The 26,053-nt window shown below is 43.5% G+C and overlaps 1 protein-coding gene across 1 annotated transcript in view; it reads right to left on the bottom strand.

Annotated features, from left to right (window-relative positions):
* The window catches only part of PCSK5 (proprotein convertase subtilisin/kexin type 5), a 457,705-nt gene that overhangs the window by 343,783 nt on the left and 87,869 nt on the right, over positions 1-26,053 (bottom strand). Inside the window, 1 exon segment of the mRNA XM_043565357.1 lies at positions 25,281-25,394. Within this exon segment, the coding sequence (XP_043421292.1) occupies positions 25,281-25,394 (114 nt within the window).

The following is a 26,053-nucleotide window of genomic DNA, read 5'->3' as shown; positions in this document are numbered from 1 at the left end:
GCTTATAAAGCCAGGAAACAATTCCTATGTGGGAGCTCATGAAAATGAATTTTAAAAGCAATTGAGTCGCATTATTTAATAATTATACAAACATTAATAAGGAGCAAGCCTCATTCCTTTCTAACATGTAACTTCTTTGTTTACATTGTGTACAAAATTCTGCTTGCATAGAACTCCTCCACCTCTTGGTCTCTATGCATAAATCTGGCTCAGAGACTCGGGTCTACCTTTTTTTTTTTTTTTTCTTTTTTCCACCAAGATCTCAACAAGAAGGGCTAGGAGACAGCAGGACTTTTCCCATGCTTTAAAATGAGTAGGATGTGGTATGGTTTGGATAACTGTCATCAACTGGCTTCAGAACTCAACTGCCCCACTACGTTGATCTTTTCAAAATCACAAAAGCAACTTTGAGGAAAAACAGAAAACAATTGTTTCTAATGGTGGAGACATTTAAGGTCAGGGAGGAAAAATGTGATTACCTTTTGCAGATAGTTAAATACAGTCTTCCTGCCTTCCTAATATGACATGTTTCTTCATTACCTTATTTCATGAAGGGCAATATTCTTATGAAAAGTAATAGTAGGGGCTGGGTGGCTCAGTCGGTTATAATTCGGCTCAGGTCATGATCTCACAGTTCGTGAGTTCGAGCCCCGTGTCGGGCTCTGTGCTAAGAGCTTAGAGCCTGGAGCCTGCTTCAGATTCCGTGTCTCCCTCCCTCTCTCTCTCTCTCTCTCTCTCTCTCTCTCTCTCTGCTCCTCCTCCACTCATGCTCTGTCTGTCTCTCAAAAATAAAAACATTAAAAATATTTTTTAAGAAAGAGAAAGAACAGGGATAGACTTACACAAGATCTTCCCAAGCCCTCAGTCATTCTGCAGTGAGGTTTGACCACAGAATCAGCTTCTTTTAAATAGACGTGTGGAAGGCACAGAGGATGGACAGACAAGGAAACACACAGACAATACATGCAAGTATCTTTCCAAGTCCTACCACGTTTTGACTTCTGTAAAATGTTTACTGAAGGATGTGCCCCTTTCCAGGATGCCGCAGAACTTCTGAACAGTAAAAGCAACTTCAGTTTCCCTAAGTCAGCTCCTCATAGATTCCCATAGATCCAATGCTCCTAAAGGATTTTTTCCATCAAGATCAAGTCCCAGAAATGATTCATATGTAGAAGGGAGAGGACACAAAAGAATGGAAGAGGAAGAGAGAATCAAGTCCACGTAACAGCGAATCCACGCGTGTTCAAGGGATGTCCACAACTCGTGCATAAGCTCCTCCCCTTCCAGAATAAGAACCACTTGAACTCTCCTAAAAAAATACAAGCTTAACTTGTTAAAACTTAACAGAGCAGCAGAATTTCAGTTTTCTCAATGTTTATTTATTTTTGAGAGAGAGAGAGAGAGAGAGAGAGAGAGAGAGAGAGAGAGAGACACGGGGGGTGGGGAGGGAGGGAGGGAGGGAGGGGCAGAGAGAGGGGGACAGAAGATTTGAAGCAGGCTCTGTGCTGAGAGCAGACAGCCCAATGGGGGCTCAAACTCATGAACCGTGAGACCGTGACCTGAGCTGAAGTTGGACGCTTAACCGACTGAGCCACCCAGGAGCCCCAGAAGTTCGGTCTTAAACATTCAAAGTGTTTTTGTCTCAAGAAAAGGCAACGAAGTAGATACCACTAGAGAACAAATAAGAGTTGCCTGTTGGAATTACGCATAAAAATTAATGCGATATGGAATTTCAGACAGCCTTTTCGGATTTTTTTTTTTAATTTTTTTTTTTTTTTCAACTTTTATTTATTTTTGGGACAGAGAGAGACAGAGCATGAACGGGGGAGGGGCAGAGAGAGAGGGAGACACAGAATCGGAAGCAGGCTCCAGGCTCTGAGCCATCAGCCCAGAGCCCGACGCGGGGCTCGAACTCACAGACCGCGAGATCGTGACCTGAGCTGAAGTCGGACGCTTAACCGACTGCGCCACCCAGGCGCCCCGCCTTTTCGGATTTTAACCTCGATCTCTCTGGGTAGGAGATTACGGACTCAACTTTCCGAACATTCTGAAGGCTCTGAAGGGTTTTTGCCACACCCTCTAATAAGTCATTACCTCAAACACATTGATTTCCACAAGGAACCTACCGGAATTGTGGTACAGAAGCTCCCCAAAGAAGGAGTAATAGTGTCGGTGTGTCAAATTCTTATGCCTAAAAATCAAGCAAGCCTATCGAGAGAAAGGGCGGTCAAGACCTACGTGGTCATAACGAGCTGCAGTTGCGTACAAAATCTGAATTCCCCTTTGCTTTCCCGCCAACACAACAGCCCCGGGTGACACCCGCACATCTTTTCTTTTTCCTAGTAATGTGAATCCCCCAAGTAGAAGCCAGGCTTTAGGTTTTTGTATAATCAAATAATAGGCTTGGTACATACAGTGGAACCAAAAAAGTGTACTGGTCAGTCAGGTGGTTCTCACTGGGGTCCCCCATTCAGTTGCAGGCAGATGTCCTCGGGGCTGCAGGCCCCTGAAGTTTCGACAGACATGGAAATTAAAGATGGCTTCTTCATTTACATGAACAGCTGGAGAGTTTTCAACCTTAGGTGTAAGATTTAGTCATTAAGGTATATTTGTCCCAGTTGAGTTATCTGTAAACCCTTCTGAAGGACATATATCTACATATGATGACCCTACCCCATAATAGCTAGAGTAATGGCAGTTACACTACACCATTTCTCCACATCTGTTAAATGTCGCAACATTTCATTCATTCACTTACGTTTTATTAGTTTGTTTTTAACTTCCCAACCAATACTAATTAAATGTTTTCTAGAAGTTGAGTCTCCATCGGGGAATGAGAAAACGGGGTCTGGCCTTCACTACATTTACACTTAAGTTGGAGTAGACAGATTATAAATAGACGAATGAGACAAATAGTATAATTAGAGATTATGGTAATAGTTACGGAGGAAATTAAAGAAAGAGATGTGAGATAACATCAAGGGAAATGTGTTATTAAATTTATACCTTGAGTTCTTTACAATTGTGCTATAATTGAGCTGACCTTTAGTCACTGAACACAGAACCTTCATTTTGAGAAGAGATATTTGTAAGGATCAGGAGGCAACGAACCCCAGCCCTAGAAGAGTAAGCCAGAGCAAAATTGAGGTTCCCCACCTGTCGCCACTTAAAATTAAAACGAAGAAGAGCAAAACGAAAACCACTTCACATTCACATAAAAATTTAAAAACGAAAAATTTCCAAAGATAAAATACCCACAGCAACAAAGGGTGTGACACGTGCCATTACTGTGATAGGGCCAACAGAAAAATAAATCTCTTTTTACTGCAAAGCAAAAACAATCGCACCTTTGACAACCAACAAAATCAATTCAGATAGCTGCAGACAAGCCCACTTTAATGCTGTTCCTTCTACACTGGGTAAAAACAATTGTCTGAATCCACCTGACATCTTTGCTTCCAATGTCCACGTAAAGATGTAAACTAGCATAACACCTACAAAGTTGCCTCAAAGGACCATAACACTTATTGCTTGGACAGGCCAACGATACATCTAATGCTTCCCCTAGTGGCAAGTAGAAGATGCTTCTGAAAAGACGGAGGATTCCCCATAATACATTTGATTAGCTATTCAATAAAGGCACCCACAGAAAAGATGGCTTCTTCAACCTGCTGAGATTCTCTCTAGACCCTGAAATATAATGGGCAAGAAAACAAGGTCATTTTTATCCTACACTAGCAAGTTCAGTGTAATTGCAAATGTTTTTCTTACTAATAAAAAAATGTCGAATCCTTTTAAGAATCTAGCCAAGCAACCTGCTTTAATAGCCTCCCACGGAATAGCTTTGGTTGGAGGAAACACAGCAATGCCAGGAAAGTGCTATATACAAAGAGAGTGGTACATCTTCATTTTTAGGGTGGGGGCATTGAACCTTGTCTCTAGTAACTCTTATAATGGCATAGTCAGGGTGAACTGGAACACTGCTCCTGTAACACGGGTCACTTTTCCCCGCCATTTACTAATGAAAGAAATGATGACTCAGTTAAACTCAACACTAGCGTTTACACTTCCCATGAACACACTCTCCAAGACTACAGTCCGTATCTTAGAACATAGTTTTCTAGCATCTGTTGTATTTTCTACCTATATCCAATTAGGCTCTCCATGGGGAATTAATATAAATACTCCACAATCAATCGCGGTCCAAGACATCCCAATGTCTAACAGGGGTATGCTTCCGCCTTTGATTTAGGGGAGAGACTTCCAGCTTGACAAAGTGGGGAAAGATGTTCAGTTGGATCTGAAGAGATTCAAACAGCTGCCCAGGTGACATGTGGGAAAACCCACCCTCTCCATTTCATTCTGCAACACCCTTATTTTCCGTAGGAGGGAAGAAAGGGGCAAGGTAAACAATGAAGTGACCGGTCGCCGTTCCCCAAAGCCTGTATCTCACAAAAAAAATAAACCTTCCTGTAAAAAACAATGGGTTGAATCTATAAGATTCCTGACGTTACTTCCTAGTGAGAATAAGTCTGTATTAGCTTGGAATGGTTTCAGCTATAAGGAAAAGAAAACCTAATGAATCCTAGTCAGAAAGTTATTTACTTGTTCCTCAAGAAATCAGGAACTAGGGGATTCCGAGTTGGGTGTAGCAGCTTAATGATATCATTAAGGGACCAGGTTCTCGGTGACTGCTCAGCCGCCATAGGTAGCTGACCTCTGTCCCCTGAAGGTGCCTCCAGGTTGCAAGATAACTGTTGCGGTTTCACATACCACATCCCTCCCCAGGATCCCATTCCGGAAGGAAGGAAAAGTCACAAAAAAGCTTTTCTTCACAAGAGAAAGAAGCCCCTCAGTATCAGACCCATCCTTTGATCCATTCCTACTTGGCAAAAGTATACTAAAATGTTGTTCATTATTTATTGGAATTATCACGTTTCAAATTTAACCAGGCTTCCTGTATTTGTGTTGGCTAAATTTGGCAACCTTTAGTACCGTAAGTCTCACGGAAGGTAACTCTCTGGAATGGTAATAATTTGTCACTGATTGTGACGTCTCCTAGTTCAACCAACTGCATCTGTGTTTCCCGGAGAAGAAGTAAGATCGCTACCATAGGGACGCAAAGAGAAGGACACCTGCTATGTTCCATTTTCGTCACATCCAGAAGAGGCTCTGGAGAATCTACTCCTGACTTCGGTAGGATAATGAAGACCACGTAGATTGTGATCTCTTCGTGCCGCCTTCAAAAAACCCACGGAGACCGAACAGGAGAAATTATCGAAACGTGGATCATACAAATCCACAGCATAACCCAGAGAAAAAGAACACAATGAACCCCCCGTTGGCACAGAAGTAGAAGAACCATCGAATCCAGCAGAACTGGCTCTGGAGACCACTCCAGGGCAGACAGTCAGCTAGAGACCAAGCAGACAAGTAAAGAGAGGGAACAGAATGCCCATATAACACAGGTATCATCGCCACATCAAGAGAAAGCTCCATCTTCAGCAGAGAGGTACTAAGAACAGATCTGAAAGCCCGCACAGGGCTCAACGTGCCAAGGAGCAGAGATGGCAGTCTTGGGAGCCATCTTCTGGGGGGAGAGGGGGCTACTCGGAAGGGGCGCTCTTTGAGGACTTGTTGGAGAAGGAGATAGGAAAAAGAGAAACAGTAGACGCCAAAACAAACAAACAAAGAAAAGTCACAAGGTCAGAAGACCAACTCCCTCCAAAAACGGTGATGAAAGCGAATAAAGTGTGGTGTACTGAGAGGCCAGTGCACTCTTGAATGTGGAACTTAGCAGCTCATCTGAGCTCACCACCTCTGTCCACACGTAACTGCTCCTAATGGCCCAGGAAAGAAAAACATTTCAAAACGAACGGAAGCCGGTGGGCAAATATCCACGCAACGTCTCTACAAGCACGAAATAAAAGGTGAATCAAAATACTCCAGCTTCTAAAATTCCTGCTCAAGAATCTGCAACAGAACAAAACTCTGACACTTAAACTCTAACGAAAGACACTAACGTAGAGCCTGAAGATATGAGAAGAGAGCTCAAATTAAAAATTTTAAAACACATCTGGACAGGAAAACACCCAGAAAGATGTGAAACTAGTGTTGACTAAAACCCTGGAAATAAATCAAAGATAAAACTATATTAAAAGTCATCAGTAGAGGCACCTGGAAGCTGAGTTGGTTAGGCCTCTTGACTCTTGGTTTCGGCTCAGGTCATGATCTCACAGTTCGTGAGTTCGAGCCCCACATCAGGCTCTGTGCTGACAGTGTGGAGCCTGCTTGGGATTCTCTCTCTCCCTCTTGCTCTGCCCTTCCCCTCTCACTCCCTCTCTCTCTCTCTCTCTCAAAAATAAATAAACTTTAGGGGCGCCTGGGTGGCGCAGTCGGTTAAGCGTCCGACTTCAGCCAGGTCACAATCTCGCGGTCTGGGAGTTCGAGCCCCGCATCGGGCTCTGGGCTGATGGCTCGGAGCCTGGAGCCTGTTTCCGATTCTGTGTCTCCCTCTCTCTCTGCCCCTCCCCCGTTCATGCTCTGTCTCTCTCTGTCCCCCAAAAAATAAATAAACGTTGAAAAAAAAAATTAAAAATAAATAAATAAATAAATAAATAAACTTTAAAAAAAGTGTTAATTAAAAAAACAATAATTAAATTATAAGGTCTCTAGCAGAGAATTAATTCAACTGAAGCTATAATCAGGACCACTGAGGAAAGTCATACAGATAGAAAAAATAACAGAACAAAAAACCAAAGTAGAGATTAAAAGGATCCAAGGGCAAGTAGCTAAGAAAACAGGCAAAGAAGATCCAATAGACTTATAACTGTATCTAATTATTAACAATTCTCTAAAGAAAAAAAAAATCCTCTGTGCCTCTAGACAGAGAGAGAGAGAGAGAGAGAGAAGAGAAGAGAGAGAAGAGAGTCACTAGCAAGGTAAAAAGAAGTCATCAATCAAGGTACCCTTCAAGTATCAAGGCTATAAAAACTATTTTATACAATTAAGAACTCAGGGAATTTTACACTAATAAACCCTTTCTAGGGAGCGTAGCAGGCGATATGCTTCCTCCAACCAACACATGAATGGCAAAAGAACTGACAATGAGCATGAACTATAATTATAATCTGATATTAACAGCAATGGTAGGAAAAGGATAGAAGGAAAGTAAGTGTATGTTATGTGTTCTGACAAAGCCGGAAAAAGGAACTTAAAATAGAAGATGAAAAAATCAGAAATGGTAAGATAGGATAAACTAATGAATAGTTGGACTCTAAGAGTTGAAGACTATCATTTAAAGCTGACACACCAAAGATAAAAGCCTAAGAGAGGAAAAAAGGAAATGAGAGCCTATACACGTTATTTGTAATAATCACTAAAATAAACATCGAAACTTTCCCCAAAGCCAAACAAAATGTTTTATTTTTTTTATTTTCTAAGTTTATTTATTTATTTTGAGAGAGAGAGAGAGTGTATGTGTGCAAGTGGGGGGGGGGCGGTGGTGCAGACAGAGAGGGAGAGAGAGAGAGAGAGAGAGAGAGAGAGAGAGAGAGAGAATCCCAAGTAGGCTCCACACCACCAGTGCAGAGCCGGATGTGGGGCTTGAACTCATGAACTGCGAGATCATGACCTGAGCTGAAGTTGGATGCTTAACCGACTGAGCCACCCAGGCACCCCCCAAAAAAATTATTTTAGGGGCGCCTGGGTGGCGCAGTCGGTTAAGCGCCCGACTTCAGCCAGGTCACGATCTCGCGGTCCGTGAGTTCGAGCCCCGCGTCGGGCTCTGGGCTGATGGCTCGGAGCCTGGAGCCTGTTTCCGATCCTGTGTCTCCCTCTCTCTCTGCCCCTCCCCCGTTCATGCTCTGTCTCTCTCTGTCCCAAAAATAAATAAACGTTGAAAAAAAATTAAAAAAAAAAAATTATTTTAAAAAAGCAAAAACAAAGCACACAAGGAAACACAGTGAAAACAACACAATGCAAATGGTATACATACATTATATATATATATATATATATATATATATATATATATATATATGGTAAAATAGTATGGCAGGGTTGAGGCTTTTTGGTCATGTATATAAATGCCATGAGCTTAAAAGTTGCCACTCAAAGTTCCGCTCATAAGGCAGAATCTGACTTCTAGAACACAGTATTCCCAATGTCCAAGAATAATGGCTTAGGGTAATGAAAATGATAGGCATTGTAAACTAATATCAGATAACATATCCAGAAACACCATTTCTCACCTCCCAAACTCGTCCAGATTCACCACTGACAACACAGTAAGGTGAGGGGAACGGGTCTTCTTCAAAAGCACCGACAGGAATATAAACGATTCCAGCCCCCACGAAGGGGGTTAGACAAACTCTAACATTTGCATCTGCCTTTTGACTCAACAATCCCACAGCTAGGAATTTCCCCTGAAAATAAAGCTCTAACAACACAGAGAAACATATGCATCAGGTTACCAAGTATGGAGTTACTGGTAAAAACAAAATACTGCAAACGACCTAATTGTGTTCATCAATGTCCAGTGAAATAAACTATGGTAACTCGCCTTCAACACAGCTGTAAAAAAGAAGAAGAAAGATCCCTATGAACTACTAAGGAGTGATTTCCAGGGTATATTAAGTAATAAAAGAAAGAAGAAAAAAATGCATGGATAGTATCCTAAGCATTTTACTTTGAACCATAGTTTTACACATTACAAAAAAAAATAAATTAATAAAATTAAATATACAGAGACGGGGGAGGGTGCTCTTAAATTGAACCAAACAGAAACAAATTAACCTAACTAGATATCAAATTAATGATATCATCATAGAGGGGAAAAAGTATTTGTTCAAGAAACTTTTGACTCAAGTAGCCTGACTGGATTGCCACAGGGGGATTTATTCTAAGAACAAAAAGAAATCTTGAATTTTACTTAAATCTGTTTTTGGCAGTGGTGTCGGTTAAGTCATTCCAATACTATTTTGTGCGTCCAGTAGTAAGTTTATTAATATTGATAAAAACCCTGGATCTCACTGTGGGAGGGAGGGGAGAGAAATACGAAATGGGTTAAGAAGAGGAAGAACCCGTATTAGTGGATTAAAGCATGATAACACAACCAACTCCAGATACATGATCCCGATCTCTAGACTCTTTGATTGAAAAAGGGCCTAGAATGAAGGACACTCTTACTACCAAAACCTTGACTTTAAAATATCATTCCTCACTGGAGCGCCTGGGTGGCTCAGTCGGTTAAGCGTCCAACTGCGGCTCAGACCATGATCTTGCAGTTCGTGAGTTCGAGCCTGCGTCAGGCTCTGTGCTGACAGCTCAGAACCTAGAGCCTGCTTGGGATTCTGTGTGTGTGTCTCTCTCTCTCTCTCTCTCTCTCTCTCTCTCTGCCCCTCCTCCTACTGTGGAGGCTCTCTCTCTCTCTTTCTCAAAAATAAATTTAAAAAAACTTACAAAAAAAGATTCAAAATGGGCAATGGCCTCTCCCTCAATGGGGAAAAGCTATTTCAGTGGAAAGGAAAGGAAAGGAAAGGAAAGGAAAGGAAAGGAAAGGAAAGGAAAGGAAAGGAAAGGAAAGGAAAGGAAAGGAAGGGAAAGGAAAGGAAAGGAAAGGAAAGGAAGGGAAAGGAAAGGAAAGGAAAGGAAAGGAAAGGAAAGGAAAGGAAAGGAAAGGAAAGGAAAGGCAGGGGAGGGGAGGGGAGGGGAGGGGAGGGGAAGGGAGGGGAGGGGAGGGGAGGGGAGGGAAAAGAAAAGGGGCCTAGAATGAAGGACACTCTTACTACCAAGATCTTGACTTGATCTTGACTTTAATATCATTCCTCACTGGGGTGCCTGGGGGGCTCTGTCGGTTGAGCCTCCGACTCTTGGTTTTGGCTCAGATCATGATCTCCCAGTTCCTGAGTTTGAGCCCTGTGTTGGGCTCTAAATTGACAGCTGCCTGCCAGTGTGGAGCCTGCTTGGGATTCTCTCTTTCTCTCTCTCCCCCTCCCGTGCTCTCTCTCTCTCAATAAATAAATAAACTTAAATATATATATATATATATATATATATATATATATATATATATCATTCAACAGGAGAAATCATCAACTTGGAGAAATGGCTATATCTGGGTCTGAGGGAGAGAAAATACAAAGTGAACATTTTCTTGTACCATAGAAGAGGGAGCACTGAAAAAACAGACTGGGGACTTCTCAAAAGAACACAGGAGTCAACTTGAAAAGCCACCCACTCACCAGACTCAGGACAAGTGAAGAACCAAACAGAAATCATGTCATCAATGAATCACTACATTTAAGAAGAATCCATGAGCTCATAAGAATAGTAAAAAGGAAGAGTCATGAAGGGATTACAGAATTGGAAAATCCTCATCTCGAAACCACTGATCTAATATCAACTTGGGGAGGAATCCTCAATAGATGCTAAAATCTTGGGGAGAGGTTGAAAAGCAATAAAATCTTCACAAGTCTCAAAATATTAGCCCTCAAATTCGATTAGTTAAAAAGACAAAATCCACCTTTACAGTGGAGAAATCTAGCAGATACCTCAACCAGACGAGTAAATAAGTTTACCACCACCAAAAACGGGACTTCTAACCTTATGACATGAAGCACCAAAAAGGGTATAATGTCACCTGGGTGGTTTTTGTACCAAAAATGCTTAATCCTTCCTCCAGTCCCGGAAAAACAAAACGAAACAAAACAAAAACCCATCAAACAAATCCAAAGTATGACTTATTCTACAACCGGTAGCCTGGTCTCATCAAAACCATCAATATGAAAGACCACTCCTCAAGCCAGTCAAGGGAGAGAGGATCTTCTAGATTAAGGGAAATAGAGACATGGAGAGAATAATGGCCACAAAGGATTCTGAGTTCTGATCAAAAGGAATGGATCTACAAAGAAATTTTTTGTGACCACTGGCGAGATCTGAAGACAGTCAACTGGATGAGATCACTTTCCTAGAACCGACAATGACGTTTCGGTTATTTGGGAAAATAGTCTTAGGAGAGGCATCCTGAAATATTAGGGGGTGCATTTTTACAGCGTCTGCGACGTTCAAAATTCTGGAAAAATGTGTGTGTGTGTGTGTGTGTGTGTGTGTGTGTGTGTACGCGTGTGCGTACGTGTAAAGGGAAAACGTTAACTTTTGGTAAATCCAAGTGAATGAAATGTATGTGTTCTTACTAGTCTTTCAACTTATCTGGGGATCTCAAATTTATCAAAATGATCCACTGGCGAGACCGTACCACAGGCACATTTTTTTTTTTTTGAACATATCACACAGTTAAGCCCCCAAGGGCACAAAGCAAAGAGCCCCTGCCATAATGACAGACTTCAGGATGATCCAGAGAGAGGCAGTCGGCATCTGGAAGCACCAGGAGCCAAGAGGAAGCCGCGCCAGTGTCCCCCAGACCACCCACTGCCCTCAGACGCTGGGCCCTCGCTGAGGCAGCTGTCTCTTCTCTAAAGCGGTCCGCTGAAGCCTTTGTATCAACAGCCGCCTTCACTTGCTCATGGAACACGCATGACAAGGGTGCCCATCCGTGTCCCCAGATCGCAGTCAGGGGTGGAGAGACCTCCTTCCCAGAGCCTCTCGTTTTCGTTCCTCTTGCCACTCAGGCTCTGCCCTCCTTCTAAGTCACCTCGCCCCCAGAGATGTCTGACAAGGCAGACAAGGTTACTGGTCAGAAACCGTGAACAGAACAGGGGAAGAGGGGAGGAGGGATGGACAAGAAGGGGTGTGCTCCCTAGAACTTCTCTCAGAGTATCAGAGCAAAAGCTCTTACCGTTTCCATCAGATTTGAACGAGGCGTTATTGACAGCTCTCTTGTAACCATGAGCAGAAAGCCTGGTGGAGAAAGAAGCCAACAGTTGGAGAGATCACAGCCGCCCTGACTGGTGGCAGAACTGGGGTCCTAGAGAACGGCTGTACTTTCTGGATCAACAGAGGCGTTGATCCAGGCTGCAGTCTATGAGCCCGTCAATTCTCTCTTTTCTATTACTTTTCCTTCCCCCCCCCCGGTTTGGACTGAAGTTTCCGATGACTGACAACCCAAATGATCTCAAAGGAAACATTTCATGAAAAATATTTTTTTCTTGGGCCACCCGGGTGGGGTGTCAGTTGAGTGTTCGACTCTCTTGATCTCAGCTCAGGTCTTGATCTCAGGGTGATGAGTTCAAGCCCCGTGTTGGGCTCTGTGCTGGGCACGGAGGCTACTTTAAAAAATACACATAGGGGCGCCTGGGTGGCTCAGTCGGTTAAGCGGCCGACTTCGGCTCAGGTCATGATCTCGCGGTCCGTGAGTTCGAGCCCCGCGTCGGGCTCTGTGCCGACAGCTCGGAGCCTGGAGCCTGTTTCAGATTCTGTGTCTCCCTCTCTCTCTCTGACCCTCCCCCGTTCACGCTCTGTCTCTCTCTGTCTCAAAAATAAATCAAAACGTTAAAAAAAATTTAAAAAAATACACATATGCACGTACATATGTATATATATATATTTTTTCTTGGATACATAAATTAGAGAAACAACTCTTCATTTACATTTTCATCCCTCTACTATCCATTCACAAAGCAGATTAGACTACAAAAGGCTCTGAGAAGTCCTGCGGTAAAGAAACATTTTAGGTTTCTTCAAACCGGTGTGTCCCAAGCCACTTGACTTTGGAGCTATCTATCAGCAATCCTTAGAAGCAGTGCTCCCTCAGAAATAACTTTTGTTAATGACCGTGGAAGTCCTTCATTCGCCTGAAAAAGAAATCCTACCACGTACCATCACTTAATTTCAGGCCCTTCATTTCCACATTAGAAATCTGAGGTCGAGGCAATCAAATAAAAGATTCTAACTCGACACCAAAAAGCTTAACTATACTTGCAGGGGTCCACGGTACTTGTGAGCATGCCTGTATTATACTGGTGGTATAGAAAGTTAGTGATTTCCCAACCTGCTGTGACCTAGCAGAGCACACAACGTTTTCATATTTGTATCCCCAGCAGGTTGAATTATGTCCGATACAGAGGAGGGACTCAATAAATGCTGAAGGAATAAAATCATTACCAATTTACTTTTTTCTGTGGGAATTATTTTCCTTGCTGCTTTCCTCCATTTTTCCCTTCTGTTACACATTGAATTAATGCTTTTATTGAACAGTCCGGGGTAACTCCTCGTTCTCAAGTCCTGGGAGGATAGAATTCATTCACTGCTCATTAGCGTGTACAACCAGTTTAAATGATTTGTTCATTGTGCATTCCCTTTTACTTGTCCAGATTGAATCGGGTTTGATCATTACGGATCTCTTTAATCTTTTATTTCCTTGGACAAACTTCTGCAATTAGAAATGTTTCTAAGTCCTGTTTTACCTCATCTTTCAAACTAATAAAGAATGGCAAGTTTAATACACTCTTTTCTAAAGAAGGCACATTAGAGGAAATAATTATAGGCTACTGTGCATAGACCTAGTGAAGTTAACTTCATGCCTTCCAAATAGAAGATGAATTCCCAGACATCAGGTTGCTGGAACAGATAATTTGGCCCCTCTCCCTCTATTGCCCGTACAAGCTAAAGTAACGCAGGTCTTTGTAGTATTTTTCGATTCTTCCAATGACAGTGCAGAATATGAAATAAACCGCAACACGTTAATAAAAAAAAAACCCAATTATGATGAAATAATAGATGTAACAGTGGGGAATTCGGTCGGCATCCCTGAGAACAGAATTCTCAGCCTGAGAAAAGACACAGATGTAAGACTGATGGGGATAAACTGCAGAACTCCTTTCAAATTGGACATATCTGTATAAACCCGTGATAGATTTCACACATAAAAATGCACATTTCCAACGCTGTTAACTAAAAAGCCCTAAAGACTAACCCAGTAATAGTGAGGATCCTAGCACTCATATTGTGGGGGGGTGGGGGAGTGTCTCTAAATATCAATTTTTTTAAAAAAGGAGGAACAAGGGGTCTTTGGAGAAATGGCTTGATTCCATTTCTGGAACAAGAAATACCCAAGGGGTGTATACAACAGCTTGTCACACCGCACAAAAAAAAAAAAAAATTAGGGATGTGTCAAAAGGACCTAGGAGCCAACAGGAATGCGCTCCCACTGACCAAAGACGGGGTACCTTAAAGCAATGACGTCAATGGAAAAAAGCACATCAACTGTACGTAAACCCATTATTTTGTAATAAAACTTGAAAACAAAACAAAACACCTCCCTGGTAGCTTTTGATGAATGCTAGGAAAAGAACCTCCGAGGCGATGGAAGAACTGTGGCACTGTACCTCGTGGTACCTACCAAGTAACTGATGAGAAGTCCCCCTTGATTAAAGTATTCCAGCCAATGAATGAAGAAGGAGTCACAGGAAGAGACCGTGACTATTTTGCAAACCCTAACGAATAACTAAAGGGCGTGCGTGACGGTAGCCCCGAGTATCCCAAAGCAGACAAGCCGTGCCTCCTGACGGAAGTGCACGCCAACGACGTGGTGATCAGGCTCATCCTCAGCCTCTCGAAAACAAATGTGAACTTGGATCGAGCCTTCCCCTCCTACTACCCATCAATTTAGTGACAATATTAGAGATAGAACATGATAAAAGACCCCATAAAAATGGAGTCAGCAAAATCTTCACCACACAAAGCTCTAAATGCCCTAGATGCTTCAAAAAAGGAAAAACAACCAAAAAAAAAAAAAAAAAAGAGGTAAGCTAGAGATAGAATAAAAGCAATTTATGAGAAGTACCAAACGATCGCAGCGTAGGAACTCTGTTTGGACCTTAATTAACAAATTACAAAGAACCAGTATTAGGAGACCAACTAACACATTACAAAATAGAAATATTAGGAGACAATAGGGAAAATCTGAAAACAGACAGGGGAGTTGATACTATAAAGAAATTATCATTAATTTTTTACAAGTGATAATGGTATTATGATTTTACTGTGGAAAAAAATGGCCCTTATCTTTCAGAGATACATACTGTAATATTTAGGGATGGAATGACGTGGGTGAACTGCTTTAAGATAATCAAGTAGAGGGGGCAATAAGTGAATGGAGACTGGCCTTGAGTTGATCGTTATGGAAGCTGGAGATGAGACATGGTGTTCATTATATTATTTTCTCGGCTTTTGCCTTCAATTTCCAAAGAAGTTTGTGTAATGCTTGCAGTGAAAGCCGGAGGAACAGGGATCAGATGTGATCCTCCACCTGGAGTTCAGACCCGGAATTCAGGAGTGTGTAAAGTGACAGGGACATACGTTTCTGATCAAGTACGAGGAAGTGTTTTTGAACTAAATTGTTCATTATGGCAAGACAGGGCTATCTGAGGAGAGTATACTTCTGGTTAGTAAAAATACACAAAGTGGGTACTGAACATGAGCTGAGGGCTTGCATTAAGTTATTTTTCGGACCCATTCCAATGTGGTGGTCTTGTCACTCTTTTTTCTGTACCTTACAGACCACCTGATTCAGGGTACTAATTGCAAAAACATGCACAGCGTTGCTTTCCGTGTGCTTGTGTGTGTCGTGTGCATGGATGTGAAGCAGAGGGCCCGGGATCCAGAGCACAGGCGTGGAAGAAAAATGAGAACAGGCGTATGAAACATTTAAGCAGAGCAGGAATGATCTAAAAACAAATTTATGTAGCCCTGCTATGCTTAACTGACTACTGCGGAGAGTCCCGGTGAATTTCTTTTCGTTCACTGAAAAGTAAAAATGGTTTCTCTATCACTAGGTAACAAACCCAAACATCGACCTTTAAAACACGAATTTAACTGGGTTTCAGGAAACCATGCAAAGAGATCATTAAAAGAACAAAGTCCTATGCTACCTGGGCATCATTTTCTTTACTTCAGACATGCTAATTTAGTCTGTTGGGATCAGAACTTCCAGCCCAGTAGACTTTTTACAAGGGTCAAGATTCGACTCAACAAGAAACTAAAAGACAGACCAAAAAAAAAAAAAAAAAAAGCTGTATTTCTTCCAAGTAGTGTTTAAGACTATTCCGTAAATCTTGTACTAAATATCTGAATAGACGCCATCCACACTGATGTTTTTTCTCCCCTTAGCATAAAGGAAGGAATTTTTTATTGGGTTCTTCTCCTCTTAATCAAAGAAAGAATTAATCAAGTGAATGAATTCTTCACTTTGTCCACATCCTCTCCCATCACGAAGAGCACCTCTACAGTATGACCCAAGTTTGATTCTGACCTACTCAATTACAGAATCAAATCCTCTTTCTGGAATTTCTAGTTTCATTCTACTTCTCTCACTATATGTTGGCTTCCTCTGTTGTGCAGAAAGCCTCTCAGCATGTACCATTTGCATATTGGATTAGCCACTGCTAGCCTAGAATCCCATCCCTAGGCCTTGCCAGTCTAGCAAGGATTTTCTTACACTTGAGAAACTGGAAAAATCACATTGATGTGCGTGTGCATTCTATTTGAAGACGGTTATTACTTTCTCTTCCCCAGGCAGCTTGGGTGTTTTGATTCTCCCCATCACTGCAATGCTAAAAATTATTCCTTTGACTCTACTGACTTCCAGCCAAGTTCACTGCTAACCAGAATTAAGGAAAAATAGCCTTCCAGATGCCTCAGATAACTGTAGCATTTGAATTCTCAACACGGGACATTTGAAGGCATCATCATCTTTTAGAATGAGCCAACTCAGTTCTATGAATTTGGAAAATTTCAGATGAAGCCTCAGCGACTGACCCCCTCTCCTCATTTTCTATCAACATTTATGGAGTACGTACAAAGGAAATCCTACTTATTGGCAGAGAGATGGTAAAACAGGCCGGAAGTGTGTGCTTTAATCACTGAAACTAGCCCTAACTCAGCGTGAAAAGTCATGAGAAGGATTTCAGAGGAACCGTTTGACAAAAGAACTTGTCTTCAACACACTAAGAAGACAACTACAGATTGAGTGAGCTTAGGGGTCCATGCTATGTGCTTTCTAAGAGAAAATGAGCTACTAATTAAAGAAAAGGTTTGACTAAAATCTTGACAAACACACAACTCTGTTGCTGTTAACAGACCCTTCACCACGTTAGAGTAGGGCCCAAAGGACCAGGCTACCCACGTATTTTGACTCTGTGAAAGTGAAGCTGAAAAGATCAACTACCAGAATGGAAGAAGTTCTATCTTGCTCAAGGAAATTCATAAAGATTGTAATAATTTGCACCTGGCAGGAATAAATAATATCTGAAGTGATTTTTTTTTTCAGGTAGATCGCCAATTACTAGCCTCTTCCAAGCAAAATAACTCAACCTTCTACCCATAAACTGCTTGCTTACTCTTCATTAAAGAAGGCACTGTGGTCAACTTACTATTTCATCCTTGGTATCCAGAACACTGTAAGTGCTGGGGAAAAAAAAGCAATTCTCTAAGTATGAATGAATGAATGAATGAATGAATGAATGAATACCTGCCTAACACAAACTCTGATTCAGCTGGATTTTTCTAGTCTGTAAAACAAATATGGACCATACTTGGGATTTAGTTTGCTTTCTTCGGGGGGAACACTAATGAATATTTTTCTTCAGTGTTAATTTATTTGTTCAGTGAACACAAAGTTTTAATGAAGCTGGAGCTATTATTCCAACCCAGCCACGTTTGCGTTCAGCCCCCCTAAATACCTTGGCTGGCAGCTGCAAACTTGAGACTTGGGGAAAGTTCTCACCATTCCTTCATCAAAATGTTGCACGGTGCCTAAGTATTTACGCAAACGATATGGTCTATGCTAAATACCTTCCAAGTGTAGGGAATTTGGGTATGTGGTAGACACTGGGTATCTATACAACCACCCCTAACAAAAACCCTGAGCACGGAGTCCCTAATGAGTTTCCTTGGTAGGCAACATCTCACACATGTTGTCACAATTCATTGCCGGAGGAATTAAGTGCTTTCCGTATGACTCCACTGAAATCAGTCTCTTGGATGCTTAAGCTTCGTTTCCTCTGGACTTTGTGCCATGTGGCTTTTCTTTTTGCTGATTCTGTGTTGTATCCTTTCACTGCAATCAATTATAGCCATGAGTGTGACTGTATGAGGAATCATGTGAGTCTTCCTTGTGAATCACCGAAGCTGGGGTGGTCTTGGGGAACCCCAACACAGGGGACACGGCGAATCTGAAGCGGTAAGGACACAAAAGCGTGGTCCGTCAACAGCGGGGAGCTCGTGGGATAGGGCTGAGCTGGAAAGGAAGACACGGGCCCATTGGTAGTGCATGCTCTCCCCTGACCCAGTATCCAGTTGAATCGGCCATGTGGAACCAGAGGGCGGTAAGCAGGAGTGAACTTAAGAAAATACACCGAGTCCAGATGTCTCATTTTTTTTTTTTCACATGGGCTAAGGTTGATCTAAAATACCTTTCTACAGGACACGGAGCTGCTTAGAAATAAATACTAGAACACCAAACTCATGCCTAAGCCCCCACTAGGTCCTCCCAGTACATCTTTTGCAGCTTGGCTGGAGTCTGCCCTTTCTCAGAAGACCACCTGTTTGCTTCAAGATGTGCCACATGGTTGCAGATTTGCACCATGTTGCATTTTCAATTAAACCAGCTAAATAGGGTGTTTTAAAAGGACGATTTCCAAGCTGCCAGGACAATAATGCCACAAACTCCACCAGATTTTATTAGAGTCAAATGACAGTATAAATCATTAGGAAGATGTGTGCCAACCACAGAAACAGCAATGTCTCAGACTCTGGGAGTACTGAACACCATCCAGTTGGCTGAGAAAGAACCATGTGGCTTAAAATCATTTTTCACAATTACTATCCTAGCTAGTTCATAGTTTTGGGCAGATATGCCCCACATGCATAGTCGAACTCAGCTAATTTTCACTCTGCTGATCGACAAATATAATTTTTTGCCTCAGAAAAACCACCCAGAGAGCTTTCATGAAATCTCGAGGTGGTACATCAAAAAAAGGGAGCCCATTTATTAGAGCCTGGCTTGAAAGATGCATATTAAATAGGCCACCCTCTATTCATCACAGAGAATTCCACTGTACTAAGACGACAAATTCGGAATATCAGTCATACTAAATGCCAGAGTCTGAGAGTCAAACAGCAAGATTTCACAAGCCCTTCTTTTTTCTTTTCAATTGAACTTGCCTTCTACAAGGCAAGAGGGGGAAAAAAATTAAGTTATTAACTACGGGCTTGTCCAAAATCATTACTAGTTTTTTTTTCCCCAAAATATATTATTTCTTAACACTCAGACAAGAGATATCGTACAATGCTACATCAATGCCTCTACATAATAAAATATTTACATGGCTAAAGGAATAAAACCTTTTCTATCAAACTTAGTTTTTCACCCAAGTTTCATTTCCAGGTGGTTTTCCTGGGATTGTTCATCAGTAGCCCAAGTGCTGCATTCCATCCATGGATGTGTATTTTAGGATTTCAAAAAACGTTAAGCTGCTGCAAACTGAAGATCCCTCCCACAAACAAGAATCTGCCAATAAAGGGCATCTCCCCCCTGCATTTCAAATTCAGCATCTGTGTTAACTCTGTAGGGGAGGGAGGGATGCTATTAGGACAGAGCTCACGGGGGGGGGGGGGGGCGAGGGGGGTTCAACGGTATCATGGTCTATTCCTCAGTCGGGGGGTGGGTGGACAGGTATTTGTGGTATCCTTAGAAGTGTCTCTATACCTGAAATATTTTACGATAACTTAAAAAAATATCTAAACCCCCTGAATTTGTTCGATTGGCATTTCCAGACCCTTGAGAGGCACCTTACTTAGCCTTGGTGTCTCTAGAGTCAAGCTGAATTTTCTTTAGTAGGGTCATAATGATCCGTTATACCAGCCGGGTACATTAAAACCCTTTCTATCGTACCGAATTCCCACAGACTTGGCCAAATCTTGGTGACCTTTCCTGTCAGATAACCTTTGTCTGCGGAGCATCTTGAAAGAATATAGAAGCCAAGCATATTTCCAATCAATGCAAGTAAAGTAAAAAAATCTTCTTGTATTAAAGCTGCCAGCTTCCCAAAGAGAAAATGTTGTAACAGAAAGGTAGAAGACCTAGAAAAACAAGTTAAATTGACCAAGCGTGCTTTAAAATGTCCCTTAAGTTTAAAAACCCCTTCTTACCCCAGCTGGTAGTGGGAATATGGAAGCTGGCTGTAGTCATATAAACCTCGTGTCCGAGGTAGGGTAGGACAAAGTGGTCTCAGGCGGGTCCCGGGACCCTAACGTCCGCATAGATTGGGAACCTGTTAGAAATAAATGCAGATTCCCAGATCTAGGCTGGGGGTGTGTGTGAGAGGGGTAGACCGCAAGCCCTCCAGATGATTCTGACGCCCGCCAGTTTGAGAACCATGGATGTCAAGGTTGGAAGGCCGGCCTCAGGGCTCAGAGCAACTGGCTTTACACACCAGGGCTTGGCCCTGATAAACAGTGGGACTTTGGACAAGTTACTTCATGTGTCTATTCTTCGGGTTCCTCATCTGTAAAATGAAGATAATAATAGGTCCCAACTCACTAGAAACCTGGCAGTAAGATAGCACATGTGAAAGTCTGCCAGCATGCTTGACATATCCTGAGCACTCAAAGATGAGCAATTATTTTCTCTACTATGTAGATCACCAAAGAACTGCTTTTGTTCCAGATGACTCAAGTGTTTGTTTCATTAGCATTTGTGGAGCATTTATTACTTATCAGACCTCAGGCAATGAGCGAGTGACACAGGATTCCTACCTCGCTGCCGTGCTTCTCAGTCCCGACTGCTTATTAGAATCACCCAGTGAGCGTTGATAAAATACCCCCCCACTCAAGCCACACGCCCCAAAACATAAAGAATCTCTGACGGGGGGTGGGGCAAGCTTGGGTGTGTTTTTAGTTTTGTTTTGTTTTTTTTGAGAGAGACGAACACAGACAGAGCATGAGTGGGGGAGGGACAGAGAGAGAGGGATTATGTACATAATCCCAGAGAAACTTCTGGAAGGAACCCCTTGTCCAGCAAACTTTCACTGGCGCTTAGATATTCCCCTCCTGCTTTACTGATCTCAGGAAGCACAAATCACGGTTCCCCCAATCCTCGGTGCTTGCCATCTTGGCCGGACAAAGAGCAGGTGCAGAAGTCTGTCCATGCAACAAGAAGTGAGTGCTATTTTTAGGACTGCACTCTCCCAACTCCTGGAAGCCTGAGCACAGTATTTCAGGACAGAGGAGTAATTATACAGCCATCGTCTCTGTAGATGCAGTTGGAGATTTCCCCGGATATATTGCCCAAGCTTCCAGGCCAGACATAATGGTTTCACACACCAGTTTCCAGGGGGAGGAGCCACAGGGGCAAAGCTTTTAAATTAATTAAAAGAGACACCCAGGCACACTTCATGCCATTCTTTAATCTCCACTCTCCTGTGATAAATGTAGAATGACAGGCCGGGGCCCAGGCTAACGAGCTAAAGGCAGGACCCTATGGAGGCTCGCCAAGCAGCCCTCAGAAACACTCCAGCAGGGCCCAGGGTCCAGAGAGAGGAAGAAGAAAATCAGCACCTTGCTCAGCCGGGTCACCGATGTGTCACCAGAAGGCTCTGAAAAGCACGTGCTGGACAAGTGATTCCCCCTCTTCCTTGACTAGCAGCAGTTTAAACAACAGACAAGAGGAAATAGCATGTATTTCCTTTTAATTGCAATTAAAAGGTCAGAGAATAATAACAGTAACGATTTACTGAGGGGTTTCTAGTGTCAGAAAAGGCACTACGCTAAGGGCTTCTCATGTAGTACTTCATTTAATTGTGGTCACCGGCTTCCCAAATGATCCTCACCTCCTAGTATGTACATCCACATCATACAGTTCCCTCACACACGAAATCGGAGCTGGCATGTGGGGCCGATAGAAAATTCCAGAAGAAATGGTCTGTGACTTCTGAGGTTAGATAATAAAAGACATCACTACTTCTAACATGACTTCCTGGATTATTTGCCCCGGGGGGAAGCCAGTGCCATCTCAAGGGGACACTCAAGCAGTCCTCACCACAGGATGAGGCCAATAACGAGGCCACTTGCAAGCGAATCCTCCAGCTGCTGCAGCCAAGCCTCTGAGTCATCCAACCGAAGTCCCAGACGCCACAGAAAGAGAAGCCGTCACTGCTGGGCCCTGTCTGAACAGGGCCCGTGAGCTGTTTGCAAAATTAAGTTCTGTGATTTGTTACACAGCAATAGCTAACTCATACATAAGAACCAGATACTTTCACGTTACAGTTGAGGAGAGTTCGAGGTAACTCATGGGCACAGTAAGGGAAGCAATGGGGATCCGCATCGAGGTTGGCAGATTTGAAGTTCTAGCTCTCATCCCGTCCCGTTACTCCCGACAGATCAACTTAAGGTACATAACCTCTTCCGCATCCCTTTTGTTAAGGGAAAAGCAACCATTTAATAGGAAGCTTCGAAACTCTTTAGTTGTTCCACAATACTTTGTTCATCCTCCATGGCACCCACTACTCTGCCTTGAATTTTAGCCGCTTCTCTGTGGATAGATCCGAAGTTCCTGGAGGGCTGGAGTAGCATCTTTCTTAGGATAGTGCTTCTAAGTAGGAGAAGGGTGGGGACAGGATGCCGGGTCAGTCCTACGGACTCCCATCAACCTGCCTGGTTTGTCAGCACTGCTCTACCGCGTTCGGGCTGGGTGATTTTAACGTTTGTTTATTTTTGAGAGAGAAAGAGAGACGGAGTACGAGCTGGGGAGGGGCAGAGAGAGCGGGACACACAGAATCCGAAGCAGGTTCCAGGCTCCGACCTGTCAGCACAGAGCCGGACGTGGGGCTCAAACCCACGAACCACAAGACCAGGACCTGAGCCACCCAGACGCCCCAGGCTGGGTGCTTTTAGACAAGTCGTCTACATTTCAGGAGCCACAGGTTCCTTGCTCTTAAAACAGGGCCAATATCCACACACGCACTTTCGCTCACACTCCATGAGAAACATACTCAAAGTGTTTAGCACATCGCCTGGCACACGGTAAGTGCTCCATAAACACGTCACCTATGTGAATTATCAAACAGGTATTGAAACATAGCCGACGTTGAAATGCCCGAACAAAAGTTCTTCCCTCAACCTTTCCTGACATGCAAAGGGAATTTCCAAAGAAATAGCAACGGTTCTTGGGGGAGAGGAGATCTCGCTCTACGGGTACTGAAACCTTCGGAGTCCCCAGGCTGGCCGAGGTGCTAATGCCTTGGCCATGGTTCCTCCAGAGCCCAGGCCAGCCTGCCGAAGCGGTAAGAAGGTCAGGGAAAGCTGCCCAACACGTCCCCCGCTCGCTGGGACCGGTGCCGACAGCACACCGGCTCTTTCTTGCATGAAGAAATGTAAGGTGACGAAGGTCTCCTCTGCCCGGCCTCATGAACAGCGGTGGAGAGGGATTTCTCTCCCATCCCCTCTCTTAATCCCATTATACTCTTATCATTTTGTCAGCAACAGACAGAGCTCCCCAGGTCCTGCCAACACTCTTTCCAATGCCTTCCCAGGTGGCTCACTCTTCCTTGGTCTTGGAGCTAACAAGCTGTCAAGGGTCCTACTGTCCCTTCAGGTGATTTCTACTCGAATGCTGTTTAGAGTGCCGCCTCCCTTTGAACTTAGCTTTATGGCTCCCGTTTTTTTGTGTTTTTTTTTGTTTTTTTCTTTTTTGGCCTGAAAGAGTTTTCTATGTAAAATTCTCTCTGGGGTTCCGAAATATTTCCACGACCTTCTACTTCTGGGTGAGACTAAGAAAAACGAAATTGGGAGAAAAGCCAGCCGCTTTCACCCACCTCAAAATAAGCACAAGTTCCTGGCATCGCGAGGCCCTAGGTCAGATCTTCCGGGGGGTAGAAGTGACTTCGCTCCTGCCCCAGTGTAACAAGAGTACAATTAAAATATCGACAGCAACGAAACAAGGTGCCAAGGGAAAGGTGCCAACGCGCCGCAGAGACGGAGGGCCCAGGAGAGCGGAGGAAGGGAAGAGGGGACAGATGAGGACAAGGGACACTTGGAGCAGTCGCCTCAGGCATGGGCCCTGAAGAAGGGGTGAGTCCCCACCTAAGTCCATGGCGAAAGGCAGGAAGAATAGCCGGGTGGAAAGAATGAAAGGCACAGAGGCAGGAAAGTTACGAGACAGGTCCGTAAAATGCTACGGGTTTGCAGAGAAGCAGGGACAGGACCGCAAAAAATAAAGGAAGTTAAGGGAAACACCCACGCCATAGCCAGCAATGAAGACTTTCAAAAAAAGAGGAAGGGAAAGGTCTCTTTGTAGATTATAGAGCAAACCGGGGACATGGGGATTTGACGAGTAAGAATAAGTAACGTATTTCTCAGGGATCACAAACATAAAACCCTAAGACTAGAGAAATATATATATATAGATTTTTTAAGTTTATTTATTTATTTTGAGAGAAATAGAGCGAGTGCAGGAGCGTGCACGCATGTGAGCAGGGGAGGGGCAGAGAGAGGGAGCGAGAGAACCCCAAGCAGGCTCCGCGCTGTCAGGACAGAGCCTGATGCAGGACTCAAACCTATGAACCGTGAGCTCATGACCTGAGCCAAAACCAAGAGTTGGCCGCTTAACTGACTGAGCCACCCAGGTGCCCCAGAGAGATAGAAATACATTTCCGAAGGAGGCAACGGCAGGTGAACAGGTGGACAGCTCTACTCAACACTTCAGCAAATTGCCCTCACTGAAAGTTTCTGCCTGAGCCAATGAACTAACTACAAGTCACATACTTTCCAGCCAGTCTTTCCCTTAGTTTAAAAAACCATTTTCCCTAGTGTTTAAAAACCATTACCTAAAGTAAGCAAGCACATGTTAGATGACTTAAGCCTGGAATCTGCTACTTACCAGCAGAGTCATTTCAATGACTTCTGAGAGCCATTGTCCATTACCCAGACTGGTTTTTAGGTGGAGGACACATGTATCAGAGAGGAACCCGATCACGGATAGGTCTAAGGGTGCCTGTCTGCACCTTAGTATATTTTTCTATCCTCTGGCCCAGATGTAGAAAGCTACACAGAGTAAGCTCTCTAACAGAAATTCTGTGAATCCAAACTCCCTTCTCTTTTGCCTTAGAACCAAAGAGCAAAGTTCCAGAAAGATCCAGAAAACAGCACAGTCCATCTCCATATGGAGATGGAGGTCCATCTCCATATGGCTGGACCATAGTCCAGCCAAATCTCATATGGTGGGTCTCCTGGAACAGGAAACCATCCCTGGTCACTGCCTCTGTGTCTTCCCAGACCCCACAGACGTCCCCTGGACAACACAGCCCCAGGCCAGGCTTCCTCACCATATACCACATGCTCGGCCACTTGGGATCGTTGAAGTAAGTCGGCTGGGCACGGCTGAAGTCATAATCCCTCTTTGTCCGTCTTTTTACCACTTGCTGTTGGATCCACTCCACCTGCCAAGAAGAAGGACATTTGGTGAGCGTTCAACGTCCACCACGGTTAGCACGACATCAATGACGGTCTGAAGCACTTCCCATCCTGAGCCAACTTGGTTCAAGTCACAGACTTCGCGCTGGCAACGAGAATCCGAGCCTCTGCTCTCAGATTCCCTAGAAACCTAGTTCTCCTTTATTTACTTATTTTTTATTTTTAATGTTTATTCATTTTCGAGAGAGAGAGAGAGAGCATGAGCATGAGCATGAGCAGGGGAGGGGCAGAGGGAGAGGGGGAGACACAGAATGAAGCAGGCCCCAGGCTCCGAGCCGTCAGCACAGAGCCCGACGCGGGGCTCGAACCCACGAACCGTGAGATCGTGACCTGAGTCAAATCAAAGGTGGACGCTCAACCACCTGAGCCACCCTGGTCTTTCATGACACCATCATCCCTATCTCTCGACAGCATGCTAGCTTTCTGGCTTCTTCAGAAAGCATGTTTCACTCACAATTCTTTTTTGCAAGTTGACAGTGTTAATTTTTTAAGCTCATTTTTTTCATCCTTACTTCATCTAAGGGTCAGCGAACTTTTTCTATGCAGGTCCAGATAATTCACATTTTAGGCCTGCAGGCCATTGACCTCTGTCGCAACTACTCCTTCTGCCCTTGTGCGCCACAGA

This window comes from Prionailurus bengalensis, chromosome D4 (assembly GCF_016509475.1).
Source record: "Prionailurus bengalensis isolate Pbe53 chromosome D4, Fcat_Pben_1.1_paternal_pri, whole genome shotgun sequence".
Taxonomy (NCBI): domain Eukaryota; kingdom Metazoa; phylum Chordata; class Mammalia; order Carnivora; family Felidae; genus Prionailurus; species Prionailurus bengalensis.
The sequence above is the reverse complement of the archived record's forward strand: the minus strand, read 5'-3'. Positions and strand labels throughout refer to the sequence as shown.